General features: G+C 40.0%; 2 protein-coding genes across 2 annotated transcripts in view; one reads left to right on the forward strand and one right to left on the reverse strand.

The window, feature by feature from the left end:
- Positions 1-1,317: 1,317 nt before the first annotated feature.
- On the reverse strand, positions 1,318-9,821 carry ckba (creatine kinase, brain a). The gene is made up of 8 exons (XM_069916499.1): positions 9,750-9,821; positions 8,548-8,753; positions 7,545-7,699; positions 6,526-6,658; positions 4,123-4,294; positions 2,908-3,031; positions 2,638-2,827; positions 1,318-1,701 (listed from the first exon to the last, which is right to left on the reverse strand). The coding sequence occupies exons 2-8, from the start codon at positions 8,738-8,740 to the stop codon at positions 1,523-1,525; spliced, it is 1,146 nt and encodes a 381-aa protein (XP_069772600.1). The 5' UTR covers positions 8,741-8,753; positions 9,750-9,821; the 3' UTR covers positions 1,318-1,522.
- Positions 9,822-9,933: 112 nt separating this feature from the next.
- The window catches only part of trmt61a (tRNA methyltransferase 61A), a 50,771-nt gene continuing 32,998 nt past the window's right edge, over positions 9,934-27,706 (forward strand). Inside the window, exon 1 of the mRNA XM_069916500.1 lies at positions 9,934-10,007. The gene's annotated coding sequence lies outside the window, so the exon portion shown is untranslated. The remainder of the gene's footprint in view (positions 10,008-27,706) is intronic.

Consider the following 27,706-nt stretch of genomic DNA (forward strand, 5'->3'; position numbering starts at 1 on the left):
AAGTGTAATACTTTAACCTTTAAATGCAAAGCACAGGAAGTTAATTTGAATATACTTATGACCATAACTGGGACAGAAGGATCAGTTGTATCTTGAAATGGTTGCAAATCAGAATTTTGCCTTATGCACATGGAGTACTGAAGTCAGAGCATACACACACTAGATCTCTATAGAGATCTCTATCTGTTCTTCTCCTCCTCCCAAATCAGATTTGACAATAACTTAAAGCTTCCTGAATTTAACAATCAACCTTGGTGATTTTCCCCTGACATTCTGGTCCATGCTCATTGGTCATTGTCCCAGGTCTGTAGGTTGGGCAAAGCCATCTTGATTTCTTTGTACATGTGTGAACCTTCAGTTGACACATATACAGTAGGTTCACATATTGGAGTTCAGTTGGTGCCTGAAAGAGTTTAGGGCACTTAACTCACTGTGCATATGCCAACTGAAGATTCACACATATGCATAGGAATCTAATGGCCATACCCTGCCTACAGTCCCCACGATGCTGACTAATAAGGCAAGTACACACATTTTGGCATTTGCATGCCCTGTATCCCTGTTTAGTTTGCCAAATACAACAATCTGTAAATTTTATATTTTTTTCATTATATACATACATCTTAAAATTTTCAGTATGTGCAGATAGATGCCAGTTGCATTTTGGGGAGTATTTTTAGCACGTTAATCCATTTTCAAATTCCACTGCACTTCTAGTCTTTAAGTATTGATCAAATATTTGTCAAACGATCAGTTGATTCACAATGACAGAAAATAGCTTTTAAACTGAAAGCCATGTGGTCCTGCAAAGTTAGCATTTGGTAGGAGAATGGAAATCTAGCCAACCAGAACTCCAATAAAGGACTGCATATTAGGACAGAGCACAAAGGTTTTGAAGTGGTACAAGGTGGTAATTGTGGAGAACAAAATGCTGCACCTCCAAACTAAATGTAATCGAGAAAGACTGGAAGATCCTATAATGAGTAGACAAGATGAAGTAGTTAGCGGGGAAGCAAGTGCAATACAAGAGGAAAAGGAATAGTCACATTGATCAATGCGCTAAGAGACATCTTGTGAATCATTAGTAATCACATGATTAGAGTACATGTCCATTTATTATTGTCAATATTGCTATTATTACATGCTGCTCTTGTCAAGACAGTTCAAAGGTCAATTTTGATGAAGCACATCGACTTGTTAATAGGCAGGAAGCAATTTAGAATGAGATGCCAAGGCCAAAGTAAATGGAAGCACCAACAGCAGGTTAACCACCGAGGATAGGCCAACCACGGGTCTAAGAAAATCACTGTGCACGCATTTGTACAGACCAAAGTATATTTATTCATTTTTAATCCATCATCAGCAGGAACAAATGCAATGATTATAACTTCAAGATATCTACTACATTTATGCTAAAGATGAGACTTTCCCACCCCAATCCAGTCTGGCATCTTTTAGTTTGTTTTTAAATATTATACAATATATCCAGTGAATAGGTTAGAAGTGATGCAATAAAGTGACTTTACTTCTGAGCTGGAACAAGACCATCAATGGCTTGGCCTTTTTCAAGGTTTTTCTCCATTTCGATTAGCAGCTTTACACCATCGACCACCATTTGAACCAATTCAACTTCAGAGAAACCCAGGCGGTCAGCATTGGAAATATCAAATACCCCACCAACAGCAGCTGTGTCAACTCCACCTAGCAAGAAAGGAACAGCCAAATGACACAAGTACATATCTTGGCTTTAATATGAAAAGCTACACCCAACTAGCTGGCTGAAATACTGAAACCACTCAAATTTGATTCCAATCAAAGTTGCATGTTTAAAAGATTCATCATGCAAGTGTTTCAAAAATATTTCATGTTCCTTATAAGGTTATGAATGCCTGCAACATTTCGAAATTTAAAAATGTTCAGCATTTCTCAATTAAAAATGGGCAATTTTACTCTTTTGAAGAATTCAAGTCATCTTGTGCCAATACACAAGGACAGAAGAAATTATGAACTTTGTGCTTCAAAATGTCTTAATGTAGCAATGATGCGTTTCTAGCTTTAAGCTCTGGAATAAAAATAGCACAGGTCTGAGTTATGGTGGGATGAATGCCAAAATTCAAATGATAACCTAAACACAGCACATTTAGATTTATTCAAGAGAATCCAAATTTAGCCAAAGACACCAACTTGAAATATTAAAGAACAAAGATAGTGTCTGGAGAGCAACACAGCATGGGTGCTTCCCAGCCCTTTAAACTCACCACCCAGAGGTTTTAATCCACTATTATTCATACATATCTTGGAGATGCACAAAAATCCCAATTCCCCCCTACCCCACCAAATATCATGCAACACTTTATTAAAAAATACTCTTGATCATTTAAGGTTCTTGATATCTTAATTGTGTGCCTGGTCAGTGTTCAATAAGGTAAGAATGTGATTAAATCAATGTATTGTGCACCCAACTTTGGATAATTTTATACGACTCCATGTATAATTCTGCATTTATTCAAAATTCCTCACAAATCCATTGATGCAGCTTCTAAAAATTAGTGTTGGGTTGTAATCCAGCCTTCAGTTTTCTAAAAATCAATGCACTGGACCAGGAACAAATTCAGTGTCAGGCAAGATTCTACTTACCTGTGCCACGCTTCTGCAGTCGCAGTCGTTTCAGAACCTCACCAAATTGTTCATGTTTGCTGAGATTGGGCAGTTTTACGTGAACACCAGCACGGAGGCCAGTCCCCAAGTTAGATGGGCATGTCAGGATGTAACCAAGGTGCTCGTTCCACATAAATGCATGGCCATTGCTTTTGAAGGCGTTTTCAATCTACAATTTAAAATAAATTGTTTAAAGAAAAATACAGAGTAGCCATAGGGCCTATAAACTTTAGGAACCCTCGTTCATACCTTTGATAGCCCAGTACAGAAACGGGTGAAGACTTCCTTCATCCGTCCACCTTTCTGCATGGAGATAACGCGAAGATGATCTTCTTCATTTACCCAAACTAGAAAAGTCTTATTGTCATTGTGCCTAGGAAAACAGTACAATTTGGAATGTCATTTTTCTGTACAAGGCAAAAGTTTTGCTTTGCCATGAAAAGCAAAGGCTTTTGACAAGAATCTTTAGACAAAATAAAATTACGTTCACCACAGTGATCATTAGATGGCCTATCAGATGGTCTTGCCCAAAAGAAAGCCCCCAAATTGACAACATAGCTGTTATTGAAGAGGGAAGGAAAGAAGATCATGAAGCTCATTATGAAAGGATTTAAAAATCTACCTAATCAATTGGTAAGACATTGATTATTTAGGCACACTACTTGCCAACATTTTTAAAAGGAGCTATCCACGTTTGCAAATGATTAGGGCACACTACTTGCCAACATTTTTTTTTTTTTTTTTTTTTATATACAAAAAGAGCTATCCACATTTGCAAATGATTAGGGCACACTACTTGCCAACATTTTTTAATACATATATATTAAGGAGTTATCCACATTTGCAAGTTATTAGGAAACAGAGCTAACCCATGGAAGAAAGTGGCAATAAACCAATTGCACAATGGCTAAATGAAGTTAAACATTAGTAGTTTGTGAAATCCAAACTATTCTTTTCTTCCAAGACCACCAATATTAGAAACATTCCAAGAATGCAAAAATCAGATTCAGTAAAAATAGGAGTCTTTTAGGGATGTGTTGACTCTGCAAAGGAGTCAAAACTACTGGTAATTTCCCTTCAAAATAGCTGAAGTTAACAATTTCTCCTTTTTAGATCCAGAACTTCAAAATGCTAGAACAGTAGATCTCAACACTTCCACCCCCCCCCCCCCCCGTTCATAACACCTTCTTTCTTTGGCTTGGCTTCGCAAAGATTTATGGAGGGGGTAAATGTCCATGTCAGCTGCAGGCTCGTTTGTGGCTGACAAGTCCGATTTAAGCAATCCCTTACTGACCATATTATTATGATGCCATTGGTGCCCTGTGGTTAGTGAGGAACTGCTTAATATATATGCAAGTAGGGAAGAAGGTTGAAATCACTGTGCTAAGACAGTAATCAGAATTGCAAGTCAAAATAATTGTAATTAAATCCACTCCATTTCTTATTCCCACCCCAAGAACTGACCAAATGCCTCTTCCATCTGGCCAGTCACGTGCCATCCCAGAAGCCAGCAGTAATGGAGACACAGGCTTGTCAAATAGAAAGTGATCATCAATTAGATTCTGCTGCTCCTCATCAGTCATGTTCTTCAGGGCATAGTATTTTCCAGTAAATTCACCATCTAGACTTTTCAAGCCTAGAGAAAAATGGTTACAAAGTTAAAACCATGTTATGACTAAAATAATCTTTTGATTTGTGGTCTAGTTTTATGATTTTGACAAGTTAAAATATCTCAACTTTTTTCAGATTAAACAAAAATAAAAAAGTCTTGCACTTGTGAAGTGATTTTCCATGTGTTTCTCTCAGCATCTCAATCACTGAGCAGATATAGGAAATGTGGAACCAAGTAACCATAAAAAGCAAAATAAAAATGATCTGTTTAAGAGACATTGATGGAACAACCTAATCCTTGAAGAATGATTTATTTTTTTTAAAAAAAAATCACCAGAAGAGCAGTTTGCACTTTTGTAGAATGCAGTGTGAAAGGCTGTTTCAGCAATATTAAATTTGCAGGTTCGCTCAAGTTAAATCATAGATACTTACTTTTAAAAAAAAAACACAACCAGGTCCTTGGAAATATGAGGGCAGCCATATCCCAGTGCTGGAACAGATGCACCCATCTAGAATTTATTACCCCTGGCATGAACAATTGCAAGGGGAGGCGCAAATATGTTTTCTGAATTAAGTTTATCATGAAAAATCCAGGAACTCCATCAGAAGAGGTGGTGGCACGTGCAAGAGCTCTTCAGGCATGACAAAAAGTTGTTTTTAAAATAAGTATGCAACTAATTCATGATCCAAGTTGGAAATTTCAGAAATTGGCCACTCTTATTGTTTGGTTAGCAGCCCTGTCAGTTTATGGTTCTCTTGGTCCCCATGATGGGGACAACTCAAAGCAAGAAATTCATTTTTGGGCTTGAAACAACAGCATTTATCAGCTTTGGAATTAGTGTAGGCTCGATGGGCCATGTTTGGCCTACTCCTACTTCCTATATTCCTATCAGAATTCCTGATTTATATTGGGTACGCAGCAAGTAGGTATTAGTGCAATTGTCAGTCCCTCCAAATATACTTGAAGCTAGAATGCACCAGAATCAGAAGCTTACCCTTCATTTTCAACCAAATAAGGTCATGTTCATTGGTGTTTTGGGGATTTAAATTAACTGAGGAAATTTACCATCTGACATACATCCTTCCCAAAAAAAAACATTCAGCAACTTAGTCAGAAGTTGGCAAAAGATGTGGGATAGATTTGCCCAAACTTTTTAAAAGCTGAATCATCTCAGGCGGAAGACAGAAATGGAAATTAAAATTTTCTTAAACTTGCAAAATTTGTGTAAAAATAGCTAATTTAAAAGTAAATACTAAATTTTGTTTTTAAAAAATTAAGAAACTGATGTCATAAAATGTTGCGATACAATTTTATTATCTTAAATATCTAGTGCAGACGTTTGTCAGAGGTCTGCAACCATAATTTCCTAACAGTTTATCCTACACTTGGAACATTACTGAACATGTTGCACTTCCAATTCAGAGTTTATGTACTGGCTTATTTTTTTCCGACAAGACGAAATATGCATTTGGAAAGAATCCAGACTGACAGTTTTCAAAGGCTATTTAAGGGAAACATTTAAGTTTCTCCAGAGTAGTTCCATAAAAACATTAAGATTATATATTGTTACAATGTATTCTTTTCAGTCTCAAAATTGAAACTACCTTAAACAGATACAAAAAAAATTGAAGCCAACAGCTAATCTTTTAAACACTGCAAGAGGTCACAAGCTAACAGTACAAGTGTTCATTTCCATAAATGGTTCAACTATGTGGAATTTCACTTTCCACAGATACAATGAGGAAACACCAGTTAGTCAGAAACTTGTGGGTTTCATTTAAGGAACGAACCAATTCAGTTCCCCATTTCAGTGAAGAGCCATCTCATATTCAGAGATGATTCTGTTAACAAGAGTTAATTGATTATGAAAAAAAATCATTAGATAGTGAAATTTAATATAATCTTCAGACAAGATAAAATGCAAATAAACTTCAGGAAATTGAAGCAAATGGACATTAGTTAACATTCAAAATAATACAAATGAGCTATGTGGCATATCTCACTTCTGAAATATTAGTTAAAAAAATGCTGGGGAAACTCAGCAGGTCAAACAGTGCCTTTATGTAGCAAGGGTAAAGATCTATCACCATCTTTTTGGGCCTGTGCCAAATATTAGTGCTAGTTTTCCCAGATTTTTACATGTGAAATCAAGTTCTTGGATTTTGTTTTAAGGAAAAGAAAAGAAACTCGTTTTCAGCAACATTATCAAGCATTTCCCCCCCCCCCCCACTCCCAGTCATGCTCTTTGACATTACCATCCTCTGAAAGTTTCTCAATAGCTCGACGCTCCCCTCGGCTGCAGTGAGGGGGAAGGCAAAAACCACAAATGCTACGGCCAGTACGGACTCTGCTACTCAGCACATAGTTGGGATCCAGGTCATCACCACCCTAAAAGACAAATCATGTTCTTTATTGACAGAGTGAAGACCAAGGTCTATTCAAATGTTCTTAACCATTGAATTGCATCCAATTTTCTCGAATATTTTCTGGAGACATAGACTCTGCTATCTCACTTGGCTTGAATGCTTTCCCCCAAAGTAGTGTGCTTCAGGCTAGTGTAGTATGATGTAAGCATTTGGGAAGTGTTGCATTTTAAGGCACCTTTACAATGATACATAAATAACTGACAAAAGGAGTTTAAATGTTGCTTGCAGTTTCAGTAGGTATTAGATGCAAACTCACATGAGGAAACTTCATTTTCATACTTGCAACTAGGCAAAAAGTGCCAATAAAGTCTCTAGGCAAAGGACAAATCAGAGTCAAACGAATGCCAGCACAAGGACACCTTGAGGTCATCTACCCATTCTTAAAAAATGTTTAAGCCAGGATGAGACAAATTCAATTTAATGACAGTCAAAGCTGCAGCTTCAAGGCAAACTATTGAAGACTTCCAAAATCTACAGATATAACAATACGAAATACTATAGACTCTTACTTTTACACAATATTTAGAGATTTATAGGATTCCATTTACTAAACAAGATTTATATCAAAATATATATTTTAGTGAGTGGAAACATTTTAATTAGCATTTAGCAGGTTACTATTTAATTGTCCAACTTCACAAGGCAGAACAACATTAAAGGGTTGTATCAAAAAGGCCGTGAGACACGCAAGTCTGTGACGCTGTGATTATAGTGGAAACAAAAATGGAGTTGAGCCCTCAAATCTCAGGACTCCGACGTCCAAACTGGAACTGCCCTGCCAAGGCTTGGAAAAAATCCAAGTCAACCTGTGCGCTGGTTTAATCAAGAGCTGAACTCAATTGTCTAACCTTGAGCTTTTCCGATTGAAGGTCAGTTCTGTGCTTGTCAGTAGGTTTGTAGCCACCATGACGGTCCCGAATAACTGGATCAAAGAGGTCTTTGAAAGTCTCATAGGTTTCTTCGTCTCCAGCTACACAACCTACTGTCATAATAAATGGATGACCTAGTTGGGGGGGGGGGGAAAGAGAGAAAAAAAATCAATTGCGGGTGGAGTTTCTTACTGAAAGGAATACTGAGCCCTTTTAAAATGAAAGGCAAAGAGATGAAAAGTTTTAATCCTTTGTAAACGGATAATTCAGGACATTCATTGCAAGACATTTGGGGGGGGGGGGAAGAGGGGGTCAAATTTTGCAACACGATCAAGTGTTTTAAAGCTTAATTATTTTTATTTTGGCAAGAGTTTTTTTTTTAAACAAAAGGCACTTCTATCAACAGCATTCGGTTTAGGTTGAGGTGTTGATTGTACAGACCGAGAAGACGATCCGCGGTGTCGCATTGTAACTGCATTGTAATTGTAATTGCGTCAAAATGATACTATTCCGGAAAATGCAAGTATTTTAGCGGGATTACCAACCCAGGCTGAAATGCATCATCCAAAATTGCCCCACTGGGAGTTGGTCCGTCTTTCAGATCCTCGCAAGCACTTTAACCATGTGGTTATTGCGTTCAGTCAGAAGCGGGAAATTCCTTCATTGCCCACACATTTCCTTTTAGCAAGTCTCACGGCGACGTGCGAAGAGTCACAACTCCATTGCGAGATTTATCCCCTGCACAGACGGTTGGCAGGAATAGGCTATTCTAATAGATGGAGGAAAGTGGAAAGTTCGGATACCGATTCTAATAATTACCACCAATATAATATTTTCCATGGTGTTGAATGAATCCCTATTATTGGATCATCGTTTGGAGACAAAATGTGCTTAAAATGTAACCCGATTCATTTCTGGTAACGTCGGAAAGCAACATTCCTGTGTGGCAGAAAGCGGATGGCTCATCCAAGTGCTATTTTACCTGGATTGTCGACTCCGGTTTGAATGGCATCGTCCAGAGTAAACCCGCTGGAGGTCTGCTTATCTCTCAACTTGCTGTAGATCTCCGGGGTCAGAACTTTGGCCATATGGTTGTTGTGCTTGCTCAAGTCTGGAAATTCTTCCTTTGGAGAATACTTCATTTTCAAGAGGTTGTGGCTGTTGCTGAATGGCATGGTCACCGCTTGGCTGTAATGCAAACGGCTTGATGAATTCCGATTTAATAGGATTAAAGACATGGTTTCTCATAGCAAGGGTTGGTTCCAGTTTTACGGGAATGAATGTGGCATGCATTTCATTTGCAGATTTAAAAAAAAAATCAGTAAATGCCATTGAGCGCGAACTTTGAAACTACACAATTATACTAAATACTTGGACTCCGTGGTCTAAAGGAGGAGCTTCTTACATATTTCAGACATTTACATTCTATTGCAAGGGCTGGGTCGCGGTCACTCAAGTCCATCAAGTGACAAATCTCAATGATTTTATACGACTGTTAATCTCTAGTCATCTCCAACATTCTGGGGAAAAGCCGATCTGTGGTTCTTCCGCCCAAATACCATTAGATTCTCAAATAGCGGTACGATTACGTAAATTCCTCGTCCTTCGCGACCCTATCGCGCTAGATTTCATACAAAATTTATGAAGGTCGATCCAAGTACATGAAATGTGCGCGATAACGTCCGCAATCCACGTATTAGAAACGCAAGATCAGTCGAGTTATCACTATAATCCTTCCTGAACAAATATCTTGCTGGCTGAGTTTAAGCGAGCATTAAAATAAGACATTACAAAAATAAATTACTGATGGATTTTCACGTTGTGAACACGCATTCCTTCAATTCTGCATTAGAATGCATAGAATTCTTTACCAATCTCAATAATTCTCGCGTTAATCGATGCATCTAAATAGATGCTTCGAGATTAACCTTTGGGTATCTTGATATAGAATAACATAGAACTCTAGTTAATATTTTGATCTCATCTTATTGCCTTATATTTTACTTTTATAAAGGCGAAAACGTACATTGAATTTGCATTTTGTTACACTTCTCAGCTAATCGAAGAATGGCTTTCTACTCTGAATAAAGAAAGTAAAACGTACATTTACTACCTAATTTTGATTTTGCAAAAACCACATTGCGTGAATTAAGGCGCACATTTAATACTGAACCGAGTTCTCACCTTTATCCGGGTCTCCACGCCACTCTGATCGGTATCCGACCGTTCCGTTGGTTCCCCCATTGGATTATATAGTGCACTGGGACCGCTTTCTCATTGGCTGTTAAATTTAGTTCCATTCACAGCAAGATCTGTCAATCAAAGAGTTGCAGAGTGTGGAGGATGTGCCTGACGTCATAGCCATGCGTCCAAGATTGAAGCAGCGCCAGACGTTATCTTCGCGCGTCCAAACGTGGAGTGCGAATGCGGGTTGGTCTGTCGGTGAGTTTTTTTTTGTTCCCACTGAACGGGGTTTCAGAGATTTAAAGCATCGAGAAGCCGCACTGAGTTGCCTCTTTTATTGGTTTGCTTCTGGATGGTTCGGAGTTTGAGGGCTCTTGGCAAGTTCGGAACCGGCGCATCACCTGTCGTTCACGGCAGCGACGCATCACCTGTGTTGCTTGGCCGTTCACGGCGGGGACGCATCACCTGTGTTGCTTGGCCGTTCACGGCGGGGACGCATCACCTGTGTTGGCCGTTCACGGCGGGGACGCATCACCTGTGTTGCTTGGCCGTTCACGGCGGGGACGCATCACCTGTGTTGCTTGGCCGTTCACGGCGGGGACGCATCACCTGTGTTGCTTGGCCGTTCACGGCGGGGACGCATCACCTGTGTTGCTTGGCCGTTCACGGCGGGGACGCATCACCTGTGTTGCTTGTCCGTTCACGGCGGGGACGCATCACCTGTGTTGCTTGGCCGTTCACGGCGCGGACGCATCACCTGTGTTGCTTGGCCGTTCACGGCGGGGACGCTTCACCTGTGTTGCTTGGCCGTTCACGGCGGGGACGCATCACCTGTGTTGCTTGGCCGTTCACGGCGGGGACGCATCACCTATGTTGGCCGTTCACGGCGGGGACGCATCACCTGTGTTGGCCGTTCACGGCGGGGACGCATCACCTGTGTTGCTTGGCCGTTCACGGCGGGGACGCATCACCTGTGTTGCTTGGCCGTTCACGGCAGGGACGCATCACCTGTGTTGCTTGGCCGTTCACGGCGGGGATGCATCACCTGTGTTGCTTGGCCGTTCACGGCGGGGACGCATCACCTGTGTTGCTTGGCCGTTCACGGCGGGGACGCATCACCTGTGTTGCTTGGCCGTTCACGGCGGGGACGCATCACCTGTGTTGGCCGTTCACGGCGGGGACGCATCACCTGTGTTGCTTGGCCGTTCACGGCGGGGACGCATCACCTGTGTTGCTTGGCCGTTCACGGCGGGGACGCATCACCTGTGTTGCTTGGCCGTTCACGGCGGGGACGCATCACCTGTGTTGCTTGGCCGTTCACGGCGGGGACGCATCACCTGTGTTGCTTGGCCGTTCACGGCGGGGACGCATCACCTGTGTTGCTTGGCCGTTCACGGCGGGGACGCATCGCCTGTGTTGCTTGGCCGTTCACGGCGGGGACGCATCGCCTGTGTTGCTTGGCCGTTCACGGCGGGGACGCATCACCTGTGTTGCTTGGCCGTTCACGGCGGGGACGCATCACCTGTGTTGCTTGGTCGTTCACGGCAGGGACATTGCTGTCAGAGTGAAGCACTGCGGGAGTTGGAGAAGTTTAATTCTGCCTACATTTCAAGTCAAGCGCGTGGTCCATAATTTATTCGCTCAAGGGTTCTACCACGGAGACCCAGGTGAGCTGTTCACCTGAAATGTTAATGTTTCTTCATGCCGGCTGGAGAACTTAATTTTCAAAGCAGAATAGCGTACTGTTTTAATTATCACACTATAAGAACAGATTTTAATATTGACCCTGTTACGACCAACAGTTTATACACATCCAAGTTTGGAGTGGAAATTCTGTCTGTGCACCCACATGCAAATTATTTAAGTATATTTTGAACACTAACTCTAGAATTGATTCCTGATGTACTCCTCTATGCACATCCCTTCACTCTCATGAACACTTTCACTGCTAATGTGTCTTTGGTTTAAAGTTGGTCCCAATTTCTTATTCATTAAGCAATTCATCTTCCAAAACAATCAGTTTGTTCAAACACTATTGCAGCAAAACAAAATGAATGTATTTGTTGCTTTGGCGTTGATGGATTAATATTGGTCACAATCACAGAGGCAGATGCTACTGGATTCTTCAGTCAGGAAAAAGGAATTGAGGTTATTAATGGATAAATAATTGATAATGAGAAGCAATAGGACAGTGGGCTGAATCTATAGTTGGGGTGATACTGCTAAAAATGCAGAGAGAGAGGATTTATGACTGTGTGGTTTGGTACAACAACACCATCTACAAATTCACTGAAGATACCATGGTAGTGAGTTATATAAAAAGGGGCAATGAGTCAGCAGACAGGAGGGAGAATGAAAATTTGGCTGATGGTACCCCAACAATAAGCTCGTCTCACTGTTACCAAAACCAAGGAGCTGGTTGTTGACTTCAGGAAGGGAAAACCAGAGGTGTATGATCCAATGATCATTGGGGGAAATCAGGTGGGGAGAGCGAGCAATTTGAAGTTCTTGGAAATCACTGTCTTTGGAGGATCTTTCCTGGACCAAACATATTATTGACCTTTTAAAGAAAGCACATCAGCATCTCTACATCTTCAGGAATTTTCAGAGGTTTGGTATGACATCGGAAACACTGGCAAATTTCTACAGATGTGCGGTGGAAAGTGTGTTGACTGGGTACATCACAGTCTGGTATGGGGACACCAAGACCCCTGAGCATAAATCCCTGCAAAAGGTGGTGGGTACAGCCCAGGACATCACAGGCAAAACTTCACCATCAAGAATATCTACAGAGAGCACTAACATCGGAGAAAAGTAGCAATCATCAAGGATCCACATCACCCAGCACATGCTCTTGCTGCTACCATCAGGAAATATATATAGGTGCCATAAGATATACACCACCAAGTTCAGGAACAGCTGCTATCCCTCCACTAAAAGACTCCCCAACAACAAACTCAATCAGGCACTCTTTTTTTTCTTTCTGTATTGCACAGTTTGTTTACATTTCTTTATTTGTTTACGTATAACTTTAACTTTATTTGTATACATTGAGAACATTTTTTTGCAATAAGTGGTAATTCTGCCTTGTATGTACTCTGACAAAAAACCTGAAAGCTAAAGCTTCTCGTGCCCCCTTTTCATTCTCCTAAGTCCTTCAGTTCCTTCCTGGCTACCATATAATTCTCATGAGCCCTTCCTGTCTTTTGCTTCCTAAACCTTAAATATGCTTCTTCCTTCTTTTTAACTGTTTTGTCAACCATGGTTCCCTTATGCTACAATTTTTTCCCTGTCTCTGTGGGACAAACGCATCCAGAACCCCGCACAATTGGTCCCAAATCATCCTCCACATTTCTTCTATGCTTTTTCCTGAGAAAATTTGTTCTCAATTTACTCTTACCTAGTTTCTGCCTAATCCCATTGAAATTGCTAAAGGCCAGGGAATTGTGGTCACTTTCACTTCATTGGAGTGGTCTGTCACTTGACCAGGTTCATTAACCAGCGAAGGATTCATGATGGCCTCTTCTCTAGTTTGCTGGTCCACATATTGTGTCAGGTATCTTCTTAGATACACTTGACAAATTCTTCCCCATTTATCCCTCTTAATATCCCTCAGGATGTGCCAGTCAGTGTTTGAGAAGTTGAAGTCTCCCATAATAACACTGTTATTTCTGCACCATTCCAAAATATGCCTACTTGGCTGTTCCTCAGTGTCCCAAGGGCTCTTTAGGGGCCTGTGAACTACTCCCTTTATAGTGATCGCTCCCTTCCTGTTTCTGACTTTCACACACACACACTGACTCAGTAGGCACTGCCTCCACAACATCCTCCCTTTCTGCACCTGTGAGAAAAGGCTGTTTTGTCAGTAGATGCCTGTGATTAGTGATGTTCCACAGGGTTTGGTATTTGGGACCGTTGTTATTGCTAATTAATGCAAATAATTTGTATGTGTACATGGATGAAGAAGGCAGGTTCAGTAAATTAGTAGTTGATACCAGGATTAGTGGAGTTGATGACCATGGGGGGAGTCTTGGGTTATAAGGTGATACTGATGTGTTGGTGAAATTGGTTGAAAATTGTCTATTGTCTATAACACTGATAAATGTGAAATTATATTTTTAGAGTACTAAAGAGGCTAGGACATACATCATGATTAGTGGGTTCATCTGGAGAACAGACTTTGTATAGGTAACAAATTGATTTTTTTTAACTGATGGCCATATTTTGTCATAAATTGGAAAATGCACAAAAATCACACTGATAACCATTTGTCCATGAAATGTTATCAAAAGCGCACCAGCCTGAAAAGAAAGAACAATTACTAAAAGTGGAGAGAAAGAGAGATCTGCCGCTCATAGAACAAACATATACATTGGTTTTTTAAATTAAATAATATCATGGAAGCTCATTGTTGTGTACAGGAGTCCAAAGGTTGGATGATCATAACTCTGTGCGGCTGTATTAAGGAACAGAGAGACCTTGGCGTGCAAGTCCAAAGATCATTGAAGGTGGCAGCCCAGGTAGATAACACAACTAAGATGGCTGTCTTTAGATAGGACATTGAATACAAGAGCAGGAAGGTTACAGTATTAACTTTATAAAACATTGGGAAGTACAATAAACTGAGCGAAAAAGTAGTTGGAAAGAATCAGAGGAAAAGGGATCCTAATAAGACTTTCAAAAATTATTCACATCAAACAGTATGAAGAATAATTGAAGGTTTTTAATATAAGAAATGCAGCAGTATTTTTGCAAGTCAAGTTCATTTTCATCTAATTGCATTCTTCGGTCGTCAGTGCAAAACACAACTAGACATAATACACATACAGACAAACAATATATATGCAAGACAAGTATTCAAATCAACAAATAAATAAATATTGTTTCGTGATATGAGAGTCTCAGATAGTGTGCTCAGTACCTTTGGTCATTTGGCATTCTCACTGCCAGTGGGAAGAAGCTGTTCTTCAGCCTGGTGGTGCTGGCTCTGATACTCCTGTATCTCTTTCCAGACAAGAGCAGCTGAAAGATACTGTGTGTAGAGTGGAAGGAATCCTCAATGATTTTGCACACCCTCTTCAGACAACAATCCCGGTAGATTATGTTGATGAGGTGGGGGGAAGGAGGCTCCAGTGATCCTCTCTGCCACTCTTGTGGTCATGTGGATTGACCTCCAGTCCATTTCTCTGCAACAACTGTACCACACTGTGAAGCAGCCAGTCAGGATGCTCTCAATAAAGCTCCTACAGAAAGTTGACATAATGGTGGCCTCCAGCCTTGCCTGCTTCAGTCTTGTCAGGAAGTGCAGTTGTTGTTGTTCCTTCCTGACAAGTGAGGAGAAGTTGTGTATCCACGATAGATCACTGGTTAAGTGAACTCCAAGGAACTAGGTGTTCTCCATTCTCTCCACTACTGAGTCACTGATGTGGAGTGGAGGGTTGTCGTTCCTGGTCTTCCTGAAATCCACAATCATCTTTTTTGTCTTGTCCACGTTGAGACTCAGATTGTTACTCTTGCACTATATCACAAAATTTTCCACCTCTTCTCTGTAGTGCAACTCATCGTTGTTGGTGATGAGGCCAAGTACTGTTGTGTCATCTGCAAACTTGATGACATTGTTGGAGCTGGATCTGGCACTGCAGTCGTGGGTTTGTAGTGTGAACAGGAGCGCACTGAGTACACATCCCTAAGGTGTGCCAGTGCTCAGCAAGATGATGCTTGACATTCTGTCGACATGGACAGACTACTTTTTCCATTAGCGCATATGGAATTCTCTGCAAACTGCAGTCTAGTAATGACCACATTATTCTGTCTTGGGCAGAAACTGATTGAGGGGCATTAGGAATAGCTCCTAAGCAATTGTTTGATGCATCCTAATGAGATCTTTCATGTCTACTTGGGAGATCAGATAAGGCTTCATTGCAGCATGTCAATTGCAAGATGGCTTCTTACTTCTCCTAAGTGTATTGGAGTATCATTTTTGATGATCTCCTCTAGTATTTGGAGTGGGAGTTAAAGCCACAACCTTCTGATTCAGAAATGAGTGTTCTTTCTATTGTGGTGATTCAGTTGATAGAATTGGTCATCTATAATTATTTTGCATATGAATCAAGATTGAAAACTAAGAGACCTTTTGATCCATGATAGTGTTGTCATTTTTAAATGAATCACATTTCTTAATATTATACATAAAAGGCTCAAATCCTGTAACTAGAGCTTTTATTCTTCGAAAATAGAGGTCCAAAAAAAAAACCCACCAGATTTATTTTACTTCCCTGGTCTTGGTCTGTCATCTATTAGCTTATTAAAAAATCAAGTACTTATCCAACAACTTTTTAACATGTTGAGCTTTTTTGTTTTAGCCACTGTTTGGGTAGTGAGTGCCTGATTCCCTCCCCAAATATCCTTGCTTAAAAAAATATTCTCAACCTCCTAATTCTGTGCCCTATCTAATGCAATGCACATTTTTAATATGACTTCCTAGTTTGTGTATTTCTATCCATTGGTCAACAAGGGTAAAGATCTCACATGACGTTAGTCTACCTATCCTGTGCAAATCAAGGTCCCTGAAGGTAACAAGACTGGGTGAATAAATGAATAAACTCAAAAGCCCTTTGAGTTTCTCTGACCAGTGCACATAGAGGTCAGTTACAAACTGTGGAACAATCCAAACACATTTTCAATTGAGTTAATCATCCATGGAATTGGAGTGGATTAAAATAATTGTTTCGGGAGGGTCTGGCATGAGCATGATGTTTGGCTTGCATATCTAAGCTCAATGAAAATTGTCAGAGCCTTATTGTTGAGCTGGGATAAGGCACTTGTATTAGTTTTCTTATTTGTGTATGGACCTGGAAGATATTATGGTGAGAAGGTATGGAACTTCAGTGTTTTGTGGTGATTTTGTCTTGCTCTCTGAAACATCCACAAAGTCGGGGATCACAGTTGCTCAGTAACAGCTCCCTATGTTTTTGTTGGATTTGCTTTAATGATGAAGATCATGTCCTTCATGCCTATTGATGGACAGAATCCAATCACAGCTGTGTGGAGCTCCTTGGTTCGTGGAAGGAGGCAGTTAAGGAGTACACATGCAACATTTTTCTCTCTATGGCAGACATCACAGAAGCCCCTTTCACACTTGCCAGTGATCCCAGGAATCAAACGCTAATTGGCTTTTAAAATGGCAAGTGTGAAAGCAAAATCTGCTCAATGCTGGTGTCATATAACATAATTTCACTCCGGTGTTACGAGCCCAAAGGACCCCAAAACCCAGCAGGAATAGACATTCATCAAGACAAGTAGTTACTTAAACAAAAGTTGTTTTAAATTATCTTTAAACATGAAAACAGAATCAAACTTTAACTTATCTCTATCAACTTACTTAATTCAACTTAACCCACTTCTAATTCTAAGCACACGTGTATGTAATGTGTGTGTAAATTTAAGAAAAGTTCTTTGGTTCACAGTTAATCTCACTTCTTATTCTTCCAAGTTCTCTGGTTGCAGGCAATTCTTATACTGTGCACAGAATTTAACATGCATAAAGTTCACCAGGCTTTGGTGCTCGAAAGGTAAATGTTTACCACTCAGGAAGGTTCTTTGTAGGTTTGCAGAGAGAGATTTGTTGTTCCAGGATTTCCACAACTGAGGTACCACCATTAGTCACCTCGATGTCTTGCTGATGAAACTTGTCCCATCAGGGTTCTCCAGATGATAACCTCTTTCTTTCAGGCTACTACAGAGTTCCTTTCTGTTCCACTTATTCCAAAAGAAACATCAGACAGATAGCACTTCCAGCCATCTGCCGCTCTCGAGTTTGTTTCAGTTCCAACCGGCTTCTCCTGCTCGTTTCAGCTATGACTTTCTCTCCATCTGAGATTTCAAACTGCCAGCCACATGTCCTTCTTTCTCTCACATGCAAAACGCCCTCCTTCTCCACCAAACAATATGAGTCAGTTTTCTGCTCCCATCTGTTGTTTTTAGGGAAACAAGAACCCAGGAGTGACCATTCTGTGCACTCTGTCAAAACCCTTGCAAAGAGCTTTCAACAGCCAGTGTCTCCAGTCCATTCATTTCATGACATCATTTCAATTAGCACCTGAAATGTGCATAACCCTTTCACGAAAAGGGTCATAATTATGGCATCCAGGATCTCTCCCAGCATAGTCTCCTCTTCCCCGATGAGAGGCATGAGTCATGAATTTACAACAGAAGTACTTCTCACTGCATTTTAATATTTTGGCAGTGCTTTGATCTGCTGATTATTTTCTACTTTTGGATGGCCTTTTTCTGGGCTGGATGTGTGCAGTGGAACTATAATATGGAATGGAGTTAAGGACATGATGTTCTTGATGAGTTCTGTTGGGCGGATCATAGCTGCTTGAGACAGATTCTTGACAATGTTGAACAATCCATGGTTATCATGGTTATCAGCTAGCTTCTGGATTCTTGCAGGAAAGTTACCCATCATTTGTTCCATAGTGTGAGGTTTTTCTTTTGTTTCACTTAATGTGATGGTGTTTCCAGTTCTGAAACATAATACATTTACAATTTATTAGCACCTATTTTTATTAATCTTATCAATGTAGTTTTTGCTTTCTCTGCACAAAGTCTTGCAGTCCTCAGGGTAGTCTCATTGCAACAAACTGTTCTACAATAAAAGCATTTATCATTTCATTCTTCATTTTCATATTTTGTGTGAGTTGGATGATGATAAATCAGTACCATTCTCTGTTCACCTGCAATGACTTGCATTACTGAGTCCTTTATACAGTAGAAAGTTGGGTCCAGTACTCCCTTTTGGTTAATAAAAGTTGTATTGCATCCAATTATTTAAATATTTAATCTAAAGTTTTGATCCTGTGACCCAGGGCATGAGATTCAAATGTTTGTGGGATTCAAGCTCTTTGTGATTTAATCATTATGATTTAAGTTTCCCCTCTGAAGGACAGTTAGTATTTCTTTTTATATATACTTTATTTAAATTTTAAAACCACAGAAAATAAACATTTACAATATTCCAAATTCAACTCCAATACATATGGTATATATGTATGTGATATCCATCCTCCATCCAAGATTCCGCCCTGCTCCAGCTCCCTCAACAGCCCCTAAGGCTAGAGCTGGATGAGGTCCTCACCCAGGATGAGACCTATAAGGCAATCGAACAACTGAAAAGTGGCAAAGCAGCAGGTATGGATGGAATCCCCCCAGAGGTCTGGAAGGCTGGTGGCAAAACTCTGCATGTCAAACTGCATGAGTTTTTCAAGCTTTGTTGGGACCAAGGAAAACTGCCTCAGGACCTTCGTGATACCACCATCATCACCCTGTACAAAAACAAAGGCGAGAAATCAGACTGCTCAAACTACAGGGGAATCACGCTGCTCTCCATTGCAGGCAAAATCTTCGCTAGGATTCTCCTAAATAGAATAATACCTAGTGTTGCCGAGAATATTCTCCCAGAATCACAGTGCGGCTTTCGCGCAAACAGAGGAACTACTGACATGGTCTTTGCACTCAGACAGCTCCAAGAAAAGTGCAGAGAACAAAACAAAGGACTCTACATCACCTTTATTGACCTCACCAAAGCCTTCGACACCGTGAGCAGGAAAGGGCTTTGGCAAATACTAGAGCGCATCGGATGCCCCCCAAAGTTCCTCAACATGGTTATCCAACTGCACGAAAACCAACAAGGTCGGGTCAGATACAGCAATGAGCTCTCTGAACCTTTCTCCATTAACAATGGCGTGAAGCAAGGCTGTGTTCTCGCTCCAACCCTCTTTTCAATCTTCTTCAGCATGATGCTGAACCAAGCCATGAAAGACCTCAACAATGAAGACGCTGTTTACATCCGGTACCGCACGGATGGCAGTCTCTTCAATCTGAGGCGCCTGCAAGCTCACACCAAGACACAAGAGAAACTTGTCCGTGAACTACTCTTTGCATACGATGCCGCTTTAGTTGCCCATTCAGAGCCAGCTCTTCAGCGCTTGACGTCCTGTTTTGCGGAAACTGCCAAAATGTTTGGCCTGGAAGTCAGCCTGAAGAAAACTGAGGTCCTCCATCAGCCAGCTCCCCACCATGACTACCAGCCCCCCCACATCTCCATCGGGCGCACAAAACTCAAAACGGTCAACCAGTTTACCTATCTCGGCTGCACCATTTCATCAGATGCAAGGATCGACAACGAGATAGACAACAGACTCGCCAAGGCAAATAGCGCCTTTGGAAGACTACACAAAAGAGTCTGGAAAAACAACCAACTGAAAAACCTCACAAAGATAAGCGTATACAGAGCCGTTGTCATACCCACACTCCTGTTCGGCTCCGAATCATGGGTCCTCTACCGGCATCACCTACGGCTCCTAGAACGCTTCCACCAGCGTTGTCTCCGCTCCATCCTCAACATTCATTGGAGCGACTTCATCTCCAACATCGAAGTACTCGAGATGGCAGAGGTCGACAGCATCAAGTCCACGCTGCTGAAGATCCAGCTGCGCTGGGTGGATCACGTCTCCAGAATGGAGGACCATCGCCTTCCCAAGATCGTGTTATATGGCGAGCTCTCCACGGCCACCGTGACAGAGGTGCACCAAAGAAAAGGTACAAGGACTGCCTAAAGAAATCTCTTGGTGCCTGCCACATTGACCACCGCCAGTGGGCTGATATCGCCTCAAACCGTGCATCTTGGCGCCTCACAGTTTGGCGGGCAGCAACCTCCTTTGAAGAAGACCGCAGAGCCCACCTCACTGACAAAAGGCAAAGAAGGAAAAACCCAACACCCAACCCCAACCAACCAATTTTCCCCTGCAACCGCTGCAACCGTGTCTGCCTGTCCCGCATCGGACTTGTCAGCCACAAACGAGCCTGCAGCTGACGTGGACATTTACCCCCTCCATAAATCTTCGTCTGCGAAGCCAAGCCAAAGAACACTATGTAGACATAAATTAGACCATACTTCATCAGGAATAACCATAACTAACTCCTGTTCCCATTTATCTCTTACTCTCAACACTCCAGACTTTTTCATTTTTGATTGTAATAACAAATACATCTCTGAAACAAACCCTTTCTTTCCCTTATCCAAAAGCTGCATTTCAAACTTCAATTGCCTTGGTAATATCCAGTCTCCACCAAACCTATTAATTAAAATATCTCGTATTTGATAATAAGCAAGTAACGTGTTTGATAAGTCTATCAAATGAAAGAAATAAACCTGCCTCAAAACAATCTTCAATTAATATCAAACCTTTTAAGTCCCACTCCTTCAAATAAGGATTATGCATTGAAAAAGGAATCAATTGATTTTGATATAGCAGAGTTTTAATTGAACATGTTTCTTTCGAACCTATAGACTGATTCCACTTGTTCCATATTTTAAATAAATGAATTAAGACTGGTACTTTATATGTTTGCAAAAGCGATAAATTCCATTTATATATAAAATTATGTAATGACTTTTCATGTATCTGATCCATCTCCACATATGCCCACATTGGTGGTTGGTCAATATCAAACAATCTCCTAATAAACTTCAATTGTGCTGCCTGATAATAATTTTGAAAATGTGATAAGACCTCCCAATTCATATGACCACATCAACTTTTGCTTCGATACTCTTGATAATTTACCTTTCCCTAAAAAAAAAACGTACCGCCTTATTCGATTCTTTGAAAAATTTCCCAGTACCAAACATGGAAACAAATATTGAATACGTGGATAGATATTCATTTCAACACAGTTTACTCGGCCAAATAACGTCAATGGTAAATCTTTCCATTGATTCAAATCAAATTTAATCCTATTTAACAAAGGTAAATAATTTAAACTATCCAAATTCTTAAAATTCCTTACCCGCATTTTGTAAGCATGGGCACCATATTTTCCATAGGGTATTCTTGAGAAGTTGTTGTTGAGCTACCCTTCCTCAGTTGCTACATTCAGGATGTTGAAATTAAAGATGCTGTTGGGTCGCAAGTTCCAGGATATTGAGGTAATGTATATCCCCAGTGAGGATATACATTACAGTGAGGATTTCCACTGCTTGGAAATGGTGTTCCCATGTATCTGCTGCCTTTCCCCATTCCCCTATTGTTAGGTGATGTAGGAGATGTGCTGAGGCAGCTTTTGAGCTACTGCAATAAATCCTGTAGATCATTAACACTACAGCTGAGGTATGACAGGGCTGGAGAAAACAGTTGCTTAAAATATTTGGTGGTATGCAGACGGCTATATATTTATTACTATTGAGCTTTTTAAGTAATATTAGAGTTTGAACATCACACTCATGCTTTGTGCTTTTGGCAAGGCTTTGTGAAGTCAGATGAATCATTCATCTCTAGAACAAAACTAGCAGCTCCAAGTACTAGATTAGTTGTACAGTCATAGTTGATGCTGTCTTGGTACTTTAAATTTAGTTGTGAAGAATATTAATTGAGGGTAGATAGCTCAATGCTTCTGGTTTATGAACTTAAAGCCAGTTTTAGAAGATGGAACAAGTACTGATAACTAACCAAGAAAAAACACAATTCTGGAGAAACTCACCAGGTCAAAGAGTGTACTTTATAGAGCAAAGATAAAGATACATTACCGCCATTCCAGCTTGAGCTCTCTATCAAGTTATGGAAAACTGTTGGCCTGCAGATTACCCTTAACCAGATTACCCTTAACCAGATTACCCTCCAAATAGTATTTGGCATTAGCAGTTGTCTTTTAAAATATAATGCAATGAGGACTGGTAACTCATTTATAGAGTTTGAAATTCAAATAGATTTTTCAGTGAATCTTGTACTTTTTTTTAAGGTTTATATGATGTGGTCAAGCCACAGAAAATCAAGATTTGTTAAATATTGTCGACTTGACACCATTTGTCAATTGCTATACAATTGTATTGAAGGTGAGAGTCTTGGAAAGAATATGAAGATGACCAATATTTTTTTAAACAAAACACAGCAAAATTCAATGCTTCATTAAAATTGACTGGCTGGCATAAAGAACTCTCATTAATATTTGCACAATTTACTCTTGTCAAAAGAAGGTATTTTGGATTAAATAATGTTTCTAATCAAAAACTACGTAACCCAACTCTTCCAAACAAAATCCTGCAAGGCACCAAATATTGCAGGATATTGATTCATTCCTGGTTGAAAAGCTTACGGAACTGTCACCAACAATAAAAAGGTGAGTATATAGAGTTTAAAGATGGACAATATAGTTCTAAGATGTCAAAATTAGTTAAGTCAAACACAAAAGTCTGCAGACACTGCAATTGCAGTAAAAACACAAATGCTGGAGAAACTCAGCAGGTCTCATGGCATCCATAGGAGATAAAGATATGTTACTGATGTTTCAATCTTGAGCCCTTCATCAAGGTATATTAAAATACTGGTGAAAATGGAATAATGGGAGGGGGAGGAATGCAGACAAAAGGTTTTCTATTTGATATAAGAGGACAGGAGAGAGATGAGAATTGATTGCGGGGGTGGGGTTGTTTTTGGCTCTGTGTAAAGAGACAGCAAAGGGGAGAGAGAGTGAAAGGAAAGGAGAAATAAGGAAAGATGGAGGCAGGTGCGGTTAAAAGGAATTGGAGAAGTCTATGTTAATGCCATCCAGTTGGAGAGTGCCCATACAGAATATGAGGTGTTGTTCCTCCATTTTGTGGTTTGTCTCAGTATGCCAGTGAACGACATGTCGGCAAGTGAATGGGGCGGGAAATTGAAGTGGATGACCGTGGGGAGATCCATACAATTGCAGTGGATACAGCTGAGGTACTCAAAGAAAAGATCTCCCAATCTTTGTCCAGTCTCTCTAATGTAGAGGAGACCACACGGGAGCACTGGATGCAGGAAATGACCCCTGCAGATTCACAAGAAAATCGCAAATGAAGTGTTGCTTCACCGGGAAGGACTACTTGGGGCGAGGGAGAAGATGTAGCGCAAGCGGTGGTGGGATAACATAGTTGGTGGCGGAAATGGCGGAGGATGATATGGTGGATGCAGAAGCTGGTGGGGTGGTAGGTGAGAGTGAGGGAAATCCTGTCCTTGCTGTGTGTGGGGGTGGAGGGGGCAGGGCAGATGTGCAGGTAATGGAGAATATGTGAGGGAGGATCAAGTTGGTTGTGGTCAAGGAGAAGTCGCATTTTTTTTTTGGAAGATGAAGGTGGACATCTCTGATGATCTGGCATGGAATACTTTGTCCTGGGTGCAGAATAATTTAAGCACAGCAGCTTGAATAGGGCATATTCACAAGCAGCAAATGTTTTTCTTTCTAGAGTGTACTGCATACAGTTGAATTCCCATATACTTGCAGGATATTAGATTCCACTCATTTAATTATATTCATCATGTGTCATTACTTTCTTGGCTTATTTTTCTTTCAGTTTATTTCCTGGAAATTGTAATGAGATTATTTGACACCTGACACCTTTTTTCTGTAAGGTTAATTATAAGAATAAATGAAAATAAATGGGATAACAATCCACACAAAATTAGTTTGAGTTCTTTGCACCAAGCTTGCAATTTTAGAAAAAATATTAGTAACCCCATTAGAAATGTGCTTCTGCTTTTTCATTCTAACCTTGCAAAAGTCCTCAGAAAATAAATTTGAGTTAAATAAAGCTGAACTTAATCAGCGTTGGGCATTGAGCATCTGAATTCTGATAGTAGTTATGATTCAATATGGGTAAACCAAATGCAGCAATTAATATGACCTCTAGTATCTTGCATAACATTTCAAAGAAAAATTGCCAGTGCTATAGACAGTGTTTCATGAATGCGGCATTTCGCAGTTCAGTTTTGCTCTTCCGTATTGCTAATTGAATGAATAGCTTATAGGTGTAGATGAGATGATTTTTGATGAGTAATTTCGTGTATAAGAGAAAAAGATATTTATATTTTCCACAGCATTATTATTTATTGCATTATAACCCTTTAGAGAAATTTTCCAGGGCATACATTTGGAATAGAATTATGTGCTTGAAAACTTTTGCATCATTTTAAAAAAAAATTGGTGAACCTTAGTTTTTTTGTTCAATTTTTAAATTAAAATTCTGCACAGGTAATTCATTCACTGGACCATAGAATTCAGCTGCACCTCATGCTTTGCAATAAGGGGCTCTGAAATTAGTCCTTGGTTTGAAGGAATAGATGTAATGCATGTTTTATACCAGAGACAAACACAACTGCCATAATGTGACTGTTACATCATGGTCTGTCTACTAATGGTCTTAATGAATGTTTCAAGTGCATTTGATACTGGAATAGAGCTTCCCAAGCTGATTAAAAACACTTGGCTCTTGTTTCCTGTTGTGATAGAAAATGAAGTGGAAAGTTCATTGTTAACATGTTCATTACAACAGCAATTATGTTCTAAGTTATAATAAAAGTTTGCAGTCATTTGTGTATTTGAGACTACCTTTAAAATAATTTGAGCATCAGCTTTCACCTGCAAAGTGCAATTTTTCCAGATTTTGCCTAATTGCGATGTCTAGTTGATAGTTCATTTCTTTTATCTGACTAAAGCAAAGTCCAGTTGAGCTACTGGAGCATTGCTAGCAAGAAAGATTGTGCTATTAAATTGTGCTTCTGCTTTCTTGATGACTGATTTAGTTTGTGCAATGAACAGTTGAGTCATAAAGATAAGAAAGGTCACATTTAGTTTCTGATCTGTCTCAAGTTATTTTATCTCAGCAGAGGGCAAGGTAGGAGTTTCAGTTTTTAATTTGCTTTGGAATAGTAAGTTGAAGTGTGTAATTACATGATTGCATCAGCACTGGGTGGAGAAAGGGTATGGAAGAATTCAGATAAGCTGAATTTTGTATTACCTTCCCCCCCATCCTCGAGTAATACAATAGTTTCCCTGCTGAAATCTACCTTTTTTAAAACCAGCCCCATATCAAGGAGAGAGAAACAAGTTAGTGATGAGCTACTCTAATTAGGTCAAGGTTATTTGAGAACTCCAGAGAACAAGCTGCATAATTCAATGTACCTGCTAGATTGAGTTTTGTTTCAATTGTTACACTATTTTCAGATTCGTACTTTGACCTCGTTAGATTTGAAGGAGTGGCCATATTGGGCAAATGTGGAAGCTTATCAAAGTTGCTTGATTTTCTTTATACATAAACATTAATGTGTGTTGTTTAGACTAGAGGATATAAACTATGTTAATAAGCCCTAAAACTCTTGTCAAAGTTTCTTTTGTCTTTACCAAACAAAAAATAGGTGTTCAGTGGACTATTTAATAACACTCTTTGTTCTGGCATTGTAGCCCTCCTGTATTGTAGTTATGTAGGCTGATATTTCCATTCACAAATGCACCTGAGGCAATTAAAAAGTATTTTTGCAAAGTTCATAATTCTCACTTGATGTTCTCCTGCTATTTTGGATTTTTTTTCTGAATTTAGAGATACAAGATGGTAACAGGCCCTTCTGGCCCACTAGTCCATGCTGCCCAAATATACCCATTGCCCAATTAATGGACTAACCCTCTACATCTTTGAAAGGAGGAAGCTGGAGCACCTGGAGGAAGCCCACACAGAAACAGGGAGAACGTACAAATTCCTTACAGATAGCTGTGGATTTGATCCCGGGTTACTGGTGCTGTAATAATGGTGTGCTAATCTTGCCACCCTTATCTATTTTTCTTTAATGTATTGGCTCTGGAGACAGATAGTACTTGCCGATGATGAAGGGCGTGTATTTCCAAAGGACATAGTGCATGCGCTCAAACAGAACTGCTAGGAAAAGTTCTTAAATAGCATTAAGAATCAGGGAGAGTGGTGGTGACATTTTATGGATAGATGAAATATAAACAAAAACGCTTTGCAAATGTTGAATATTAATGATTTTGATTATGGAATGAGTGGCTTTGTGGCTGTTTGCAGATGATACAAAGGTAGGTGGAGGAGCAGGTAGTGTTGAGGCAACAGGTAGGATGTAGAAGGAGTTAGACAAATTTGGAGGATGGGGAAAGAAGTGGCAGATTAAATATAATATCAGAAAATTTACATACATGCTCTGTGATTAAAAAAAATACTATTTTTTTAAATGGGGAGAAAATTGAAAATACCCAGATGGGAGTCCTCTTGCAGGATAGCCTCAAGATAAACTTGCATGTTGAGTTGGTGGTTAAGAAGGCAAATGCAATGCTGGGTTTCATATCAAGAGGAATAGAATATAGGAGTAGGGATGTGAGGTTGAATCTTGATAAGGCACTGGGATGTCCTCACTTGGAGTATTGTAAGCAGTTTAGGCTCCTCATTTAAGAGAGGAAAGCAGATGTTGGAGAGTATTCAGAGGAAGTTCACAAGGATAATTCCAGGAATGAAAGGTGATCATATGAGGAGCGCTTGACAGCTCTTTGGCATTTAGGAGAATGAGGGGGGAATCTCATTGAAGCATCTTGAATGTGGAAAGGCATGGACAGAGTAGATGAAGAAAAGTTATTTCCCATGGTAAGAGAATCCAAGACAAGAGGACACTTTTTCAGGATTGCTTAGAACAGAGAGGTGTAGGAATTTCTTCAGCCAGAATGTGATAAATCTGTGGAATTTGTTGCCATAGGCAGTTGTAGAGACCAGGCCATTGGGGTATTTAAGGCAGAGATTGAGAGATTCTTGATTAGCAGGACATCAAAGATATGGGGAGAAGGCCAGATAGTGGGACTGAGTGGGAAAATGGATCAGCTCATGATTAAAGGTGGGGCAGACTCGATGCACTGAATAGTGTATTTCTGCTCCTATGTGTTATTATCAAATCAATTAAAATACAAAGGATGGGTTCAGTAATTATTATGGGTTGGTTTTATTTGGATTTAAAATCACTTGATTAAGAAAATAATTTTCATTGATTTTTGTAGTAAGACTATATTGTAATTTTTTATCAATTCACTAACACTATTGATTTTCTCAGTGAAAATTACAACAGTGAACTGTATGAAAAAGCACAAACTGTCAATAACTT

This window comes from Narcine bancroftii, chromosome 2, assembly GCF_036971445.1.
Source record: "Narcine bancroftii isolate sNarBan1 chromosome 2, sNarBan1.hap1, whole genome shotgun sequence".
In the NCBI taxonomy this organism is placed as follows: domain Eukaryota; kingdom Metazoa; phylum Chordata; class Chondrichthyes; order Torpediniformes; family Narcinidae; genus Narcine; species Narcine bancroftii.